An 8,465-nucleotide genomic window follows, 5' to 3' on the forward strand; every position below is an offset into this window, starting at 1 on the left:
CAAGATACCCTAATAGAGTGTGTAAGATTGATAAATCCATTTATGGATTGAAACAAGCATCTCGCAGATGGAATCTTTGCTTTGATGAGAAAGTCAAAGAGTTTGGCTTTTCTAGGAGTGAGGATGAGTCTTGTGTGTATGTCAGGGCTAGTGGGAGCATAGTTAGCTTCTTGGTGTTGTATGTGGATGACATACTTCTCATAGGAAACGACGTCCCAACCTTGCAGGAGGTTAAGACCTGGCTTGGGAAGTGTTTCGCTATGAAGGACCTTGGAGAAGCTGCCTATATCCTAGGGATAAGGATATTGAGAGATAGGAGTAAGAGACTAATTGGACTTAGTCAAAGTACCTACTTGGATAAGGTGCTGAAGAGGTTCAGTATGCAAGATTCCAAGAAAGGAGAATTACCAATCCAGAGTAATGCCAAGCTGAGTAAAACTCAAAGTCCGAGTACAGAGGCTGAGATAGTTGAAATGAGTCATATACCATATGCTTCCGCTGTGGGCTCGATCATGTATGCTATGACTTGTACTCGCCCTGATGTGGCCTTTGCTTTGAGCATGGTCAGTAGATATCAAGGGAACCCTGGCAAAGCACACTGGACAGCGGTAAAGAACATTCTCAAGTATCTGCGGAGGACTAAAGATTGGGTCCTTACCCTCGGAGGCAGTGATGACTTGAGAGTGGAAGGATATAGCGATGCTAGCTTCCAGACTGATAGGGATAATTTCCGCTCTCAGTTAGGCTGGGTCTTTATCCTAAATGGAGGGGCAATTACTTGGAAAAGTTCCAAGCAGGAGACAGTAGCTGATTCTACTTGTGAATCAGAGTACATAGCAGCAAGTGAAGCAGCTAAGGAGGCAATATGGCTAAAGAACTTCATCGGAGACCTTGGAGTTGTACCAACTATAAAGGAGCCAATGGAAATTTTCTGTGACAGCGAAAGTGCGGTTGCTTTGGCTAAGGAACCAAGAGATCACGGGAGATCTAGGCACATTGACAGAAAATACCATTTCATCAGACATCGAATAGAAGAAGGACTCCTCGTGGCTAAGAGGGTATCATTAGATGAGAACCCGACAGATCCCCTCACGAAGGGACTGAGCAGGGTTAAGCATTTACAGCATGCGAGGCGCATTGGGCTGAAGGATGATATTAGTTTCAATAACTAGATTCCTGAAACTTGTAAAATGTAATTGACATTTGATGATAAATAAAAGTTGTTATTTATTTATGAGTAAGGTGTTACTATCTTGTGTTGATTGTTTACTATGTTTCAATTTTGCATGTTTTTACTTCCAGAATAATTATGTTATTATTCAAACCATCCACAGTCAGTCAAACTTTGGAAGTAAGTATTGATTTAAGACTGTCATGAATTTGGCTTGTATGATTTGTCTAAAAGTGCTTTGGACAATGCAATGGTTGCTACAACATTCATGAGTACTCATAAGGGCTGAGTATTGGATCCAACCCACGCTCACTTGCATCACTTCATGGAATTTATCTCGAGTGATCGTGAGACGGTAATATCATATAAATCTTCAAACCTAGAGATATGAGTTGTTGACTATGAGTTGGTTATTCATTGATTGCACGAAAACGCATTGGTAACTCGATGTCATAAAACGTGCCTTTGTGAATAATTCAACAAGTAGTTAGTACAAGCATATCAGTCGAAGTTTATCTGTTCCTTCTAGAAATAGAAGCGATATCTGGGCCCCTCGATGATTTGGTTTTGACCTATGTACCGGGCCCGGTCAGAACCTAATTGATGTGTTCAATTTAGTTCTATGTCGAAACAAATCAGAGATCGAGAAACAAATGCTGGACAATAAGTAAGACCATGTTCCATGTGTTTGTCCGGCTGATATCATGAGAACAGAGGATTATATGATCACTTATCTTAAATGGCGTATCATCATCATCTCAGTTCCGAGAGACTTTGAAAGAGCTACGATTGCTAGTCGGATTTTGAAGTCATATTTGCAAATATAGTTATTAGACTTATCCAAGTGGGAGACTGTTGGATATAGTGTCTAAGTCCATAACTTTATTTGGTATGTACTTGACCCGACCCCGCATGGTCCATTTGGGTTGCATGGCATTGCAATACTTGGATAGACTAAATGAGAGAATAAGGCACTTATGATTATTAATATATTATAAGTCCTAATATATTAATAATAGTATTATTTAATTAGTATTGATCAAGTATTAATCTAGTATTAATTTGGTGATCAAAGTGAGACTAATTAAATATATAGGGTTGATTATGACAATCATCAATTCTTTTATGGTGGATTAATGATCCATGGTTTATGGGTTTGGTTATAACCATATGGAGCTCCATGGATAGTCCATGGGAGTTACAAACCCATGGGTCATGAGAAATCAAGAGTCATGACAATTAAGGGCATTCATGTGTAAACCCTAATTGTGACAACACTATAAAAGGAACCCTATGGCTAGCAAAATCGTGACCTAGTGTTACTAGAGAGGGCATAACCGATTTTGAGTGCTAGAAGTATTATCTCAAGTTATTCCAAGTCTTGTGGTGTTGTGTGAAGCATTTGAGGCACAACATTTGGGGTGCTAGGCTCACAAAGTCTTGAAGGAATCCAAGCAACAACAAGGTATGTATTTCTACTAGTTTTTATGTTTTATGTAATCCCCATGCCATGCTAGTTAGGAAATAACCTTGAAAAAGAAATTTGCATGTATATAGAGAAAACATAGATTCAAGGTTATTAGGGTTGCATGTACACTTAGGAAGTGTTAGAATGCTCAAAAACCCATCAAGGTGAAGATCTCCTATTTCCTATGATCAGGTTCATTCTACTGTGCACCACTTCCTCGCTTCTTCTTAGCCCCTACAAATCAGAACAAATGTGAAATCCACATCATGTATCAAGGACCAAATAACGAGAATATGATGAGTTATTAGATGAAATAGTGTATATACCTGCAGAAGTTGGCTTCACCTTTCCATCTTTGATAACTTGCAGATACTTCGGACAGCTTTGTTTCCAATGCGCCTTGTTGTTGCAGTAAAAGCATGTATCCTCTTTGGGATCAGAAGAGGGTGGATGATCAGAACTGTACTATCATTTGGGGCCACTACTGGATGACCTTGCATGAGACTTTCCTTTCCAGTTTTGTTTGGGAGGACCTTTCTTCTTTTTACCCTTTCCTTGTCCAATGTCTAGGACAGGAGCACTAGCATGAGTGGAGGCAATACCTTTTCCCTTCATTCCTGCTTCAATTGTCTGCACGAGATTGTGCAATTGAGCCAGGGTGGTCTCACTGTTGTTCAGATGATAGGTCAGAATAAACTGATCATAACAATTAGGTAAGGAGTTTCTGACTATGTCAATAGCCAACTCCTCCTCAAAATGCACATTCAGCCTAACAAGGCGATCTACGTAATGTTGCATCATTTGTACCTGGCTACAGACAGATTCTCCCTGCTTTATCTTGCATGTCATTAGGGACTTGACCACTTCGTACTTTTCTTGACGAGCTCGTTTATGGTACTTTTCCATAAGGTCCTTGTTCATCTTGTAGGGTCAGTAATCCTCATAAAACCTTTGCAGCTCAGGGGTCATGGTGGCTACCATGATGTAAGCAACCTTTGTTGCATCATCTTAGTGCTTCTTGTAGGAGGCTAATTCCTCAGGAGTGTCCTTCTCTTTGTCAATCTCATTGAGTTCCTTTTCGAGAACATATTATTTGTTCTCAAATGGAAGGGCCGATTTTATATTTCGCATCCAATCATTGTAATTGGAACCATCCAATATGACTTTCGAGCAGATGGAAAGCAAGGAGAAGTTATGGTGGTTGGAGGAGGAGGAACCAGAAGCATCGGTTGGAGTATACATCTATAAAAAAGAAGGTAGTTTTAGTTAGATAAGAATAATCCTTAATATAATAACGCAAAATAAAATATTATGGCTAGGATCCAACTATATAATTCAAAACTTAGAAAAGGGATGTCGTAATCTAATTGTAAATTTCATAAAGGTAGGTAAATGACGATTTACCAATTCCACCAAAAGAAAAAGAAATTTGAAAGAAATTAAGTTAAGTGAAATTTATAGATCTTTTGAGATTCATTAAAACTATTCAAGGGCATGTTTAATCTCAGATTATGCTCTTCTATTTGTGACTGTGATGTCAAGGATCACAAACAAGATGTGAATAACCATGCAAATGTCCTTCGTAACCTCAATGTCGTTTATCATCTCAATTGATGTGATGGTAATCCACACACGCTCCATCAACAATGATAATTTATGAGATACCCATCACAACTCTTTATTAGTCCCTATTAGTGTGGTAGTTAACCACACACGCTCCACTAACGACTTATAAAGTGTAATGTTTAATTTCTTGGGTTAGCATACAAATTCACATTTTTCTAAAGTAAGATTGGGATTTTTAATAAGAAAGGCTTAGTTACTTTTAATAGCATTATACTTTTAATGAGAATTAATTTGTCCTATCAAATCCGTTCGGCTAACGACCCTCCACTAATCAAGGAAGTGGTGGGTGAGAGTGGACACCCATTTAACTACCATTTTATAGGCAACTTCCTTATACCCCCTTATAGAGTAGCTTTGTGAATGAGGCATACTAGTGATTTGACTGGATTACTCTTATACATATAGTAATAATTAAGCTTTTAATTTTACATATAGTATAAGGTGTATTTTAAACTTTTCAAAATACTAGGGGTTCTAGAGCCTTCCTTTATCAACTTTTAATAAGTAACAAAACAGTCCTTATACTTTTAATTAATTCAATTAATCCCAAAATTAATTCCAATTAATTTCTGATTAATTATTAATTAAATAATAAGATTTGTGATAAATATATTATTTTCGTAACACATTAATAAATCAGTTATTTAATTTATTATTCACATAATAAATTAATCTCTCTCTCTTTCTCTCTCTCTAAAATCATCTTGTCCAATTGTTAGGTTTGAGGGCAACCCAAAAGGACTGTGCTACTATCAATTCAAGTATATACCAATTTTAGTTATGGGCTTAGACACCTAATTCAACAAAATGATCCCCTTATTCACATCCCATAGTTAGATATCGCGCATCCAAGCGAGGTGTAGAAACCTTAACTCGTATGAAATAGGTAATTAACCCTTTAAACCTTAGATGGGATTAAGTACCCATATTCGTAGGAGAGATGATCAGTCTCTATTATTAGTTACTAGGACACTTGCGTATTGAAATCATTGAAAGTCTCAGAATATTGTAGCTATTGCGACCCTCAAGTTCCAGGATTATTAAATATCAAGATCCATGGATCTTCGAGTGACGGGATCCTCGTGTGTCAGGATCCTTGTGTATCAGGATCCTTATGTGTCAAGATCCTTGTGTTCATATGCATAACAAACATTAGCTTGGGGTAGGAGTTAGCTTGGCTAACACCCTTCCGATGCTTAAGTTAGTAATAGTTTTCAGGAGAGTAAATAATAATAATAATAATAATGAAAATAAAGGGTAAAGGGTAAAGAGAATGTGTACCTTGGGTTGGTGGAAAATGACTAATCTCACTTAAAAGAAATAAGCTTTAAGATGTATAGCATTACAGGATCTTGGAAGACATTTCCATTGAGGGTAGCTAGCCAATATGCCCCCTTTCCTGCTTCAGCATCAATGAGATACGGTCCTTCCTATTTAGGAGCCAATTTACCTACACTAGGATCCTTGGTATTTTGGAATGCTTTCCTTAAGACCAAGTCTCCTATCTGAAATTTTTTGACTTTGATATTCTTGTTGTATGCTTTGGTAATTCTTTGTTGATGGGCAGTGATGCGGATCTTGGTAAGATCCATGATTTCAACGATAGTATCAAGATCCTGGGCTAGGATCCTATCGTTATTCTATTGATCTTGAAATAGATATCTTTTCGTTGGGATCACCACTTCAGTGAGGATCATCAATTCTGATCCGAACACCAAAGAGTATGGATTTTGGCATGTGGCCACTTTGGAAGTGGTCCTATCTGCCTATAGGATAGAAGGAAGTTCTTCTGCCCATCTCCCTTTCTTTTCATCTAGCTTTTTCTTCAAGTTATTGATTATGGATTTGTTGCTAGATTATCCTTGACTGTTGGCTCGAGGGTGAACAGGGGTGGACATTATCATTCTGATTCCCCAACTTGTGCAAAAGTCCCTAGTCATCTTGCTTATGAATTGGGATCCATTGTCACATATAATTTCGGCAGGGATCCCGAACCTGGTCATGATATTACATTTGATAAAGGACACCACCTCTTTATCTCTTACCAGCATGAAGACTTTTCCTCCTGGTGCCTTAGGTAATTTTCCTACTATATCCATCCCCCACTTCATGAATGGCCAATGGGAGATGATAAGATGTAAAGGTTCTGTTGGTTGGTGTAGGATGTTGCTATGTCTTTGAAAGGCATCACATCTTTGAGCATACAAGAAGGAATCTTTCTTCATGGTTGGCCAGTAGTATCCTGTCCTCAACACCTTGGAGCACAAGGATTTTCCCCTAGTGTGGTTACCATAATCTCCTTCATGTATGTCTTTAAGACTTCCGCAGCCTCGTGATCTTCTAAGCATCTAAGGTATGGACCTGCCATGGATTTCATGTATAGCTTACCTTGGATCATCACAAAATGTGAGACCCTTAATTTGAATGACTTCTCACTTTTTTCTTCTATCGGGTTGGTACCATTTTGGAGATATTCCACAATGGGTTGAATCCAGGATCTTGAGGTTGGAGAAGGATCCTTGATTCTAGGATCCTAATGAGGAAGTTGAGGATCAGGATCTTCGATTGTAGCAACGTTGGTTGTTACCTCGTCATCGTCGGGATCCTTCAATCTTTTTGCAGGATCCTCGATTGCTGGGATCATCATGTGAATTATCGGGATCCTAGTTTCTGGTGGGATCCTAAGGGAAGATCCTAGATTGGCTAAGGCATTTGCTTTAGCATTGTCTTCTCTAGGAACTTGGTTTAGGCTGAATGCTTCGAATTCAGAGGCTAAATTTTTAAGGATCTGGAGATATAGTGCTAGTCTTTCTCCTTTTACTGCATAAGATCCATTAAAATGGTTATTTATTAATAAGGAGTCGAAATATACCTGAAAATCCTTGATCTGAAGATCCTTGGCTAGCTGTAGTCCCATGATTAGTGCTTCGTATTCAACCTTGTTATTGGTTGCATCGAATTCATAGCTGACTGCCTGGGGTAGGATGTCCCCCTGTGGCGACTTTAATATGATCCCTAATACAGTTCCTCTTTGGTTTGATGATCCATCTGTGAATAGTGTCCATCTTCCTGTATTTTCTTCTTCTAGGAATCGTTTAGTTTCTATCTCTACTTCATCTTGTAGATCACTACTGAAGTAAGCCACAATGTCCGCCAGTTCTTGGGATTTTATCGCAGATCTTGGCTCATATTTGATGTTGTATGTGCTTAGCTTCACGGACCACTTCTCCATCCACCCTGACATTTATGGTTTTCTCATAACATTCTTAATAGGATAATTAGTTCTTACGTTTATAGGATGTGTTTCAAAGTAGTGTCTTAATTTCGTGGAAGCAGTTACTAGTGAAATTATAAGTTTTTCAAGGTGAGAGTACCTGGTTTTAGGATCCAAGATACTTTTACTTACATAGTAGATGGGATGTTGGTCCCCGTTAAGATCCTTAGCTAATACTACACTCACCACGTTTGAGGAAATTGAAAGGTAGAGAAGAAGTGGTTCCCCATCTAATGGTTTACCAATAGGGGTGCTGAACTTAGATATCTTTTAAGTTCCTGGAAAGCATCTTCGTGCTCCTTAGTCCACTCAAACCGTTTATTTTTCTTCAAGATGTCGTAGAATGGTTTGCATCTTTGTTGATTTATTATTTGATTAATAAATTGAAATAAATGAGTTTTTAATATATTATGAAGATAATATATTAATTAGAAATAGTAATATTTAATTAGTATTTAATCAGAAATTAATTGAAATTCATTTTGGGATTAAATAATATAATTAAAAGTGCAGGGACTAAATTGTAATTGTTCAATAGTTGAACAAGAGGAAATCTGCCATAGATGGTTTTCTTGTGCCTTAGGGTTTCTATAATAGTCTTTAGTAGATAAACAGGAAAGTGGATAATTACCCGGTTTAAGATTATCTTGGATTAGGGTTTATCCAGGGTTTCCTAACTGCACTATATAAACAGACTAAACCCTACAATTTTTGGCCACTTGTTTTTTAGAAGACCTAGCCGAAATTTCCAACCTCTCTCCTCCTCCTTAATCATTCTTCATTGCTAGTATTGGGTGTGAGTCATTAGAGGCGTGACAATTGTGACACTTGCTTTCAAAGATTCTACAATCTAAGGATTTGAATTGTTATTGTTATATAACAATCAAGGTATGCTTCAATAGCCCTAATTGTATATTTTTGATTAT

At 37.7% G+C, this 8,465-nt stretch overlaps 1 protein-coding gene across 1 annotated transcript; it reads right to left on the bottom strand.

Moving 5' to 3' along the window:
- Positions 1–6,798: 6,798 nt before the first annotated feature.
- LOC145130828 (uncharacterized) lies at positions 6,799–7,509 on the bottom strand. The gene has a single exon (XM_079065586.1). It carries the CDS (start codon positions 7,507–7,509, stop codon positions 6,799–6,801), a length of 711 nt encoding a protein of 236 aa, XP_078921712.1.
- Positions 7,510–8,465: the final 956 nt, after the last annotated feature.

This window comes from Lactuca virosa, chromosome 8, assembly GCF_052849685.1.
Source record: "Lactuca virosa cultivar CGN04683 chromosome 8, Lactuca_virosa_CGN04683_v6, whole genome shotgun sequence".
Lineage (NCBI taxonomy): Eukaryota > Viridiplantae > Streptophyta > Magnoliopsida > Asterales > Asteraceae > Lactuca > Lactuca virosa.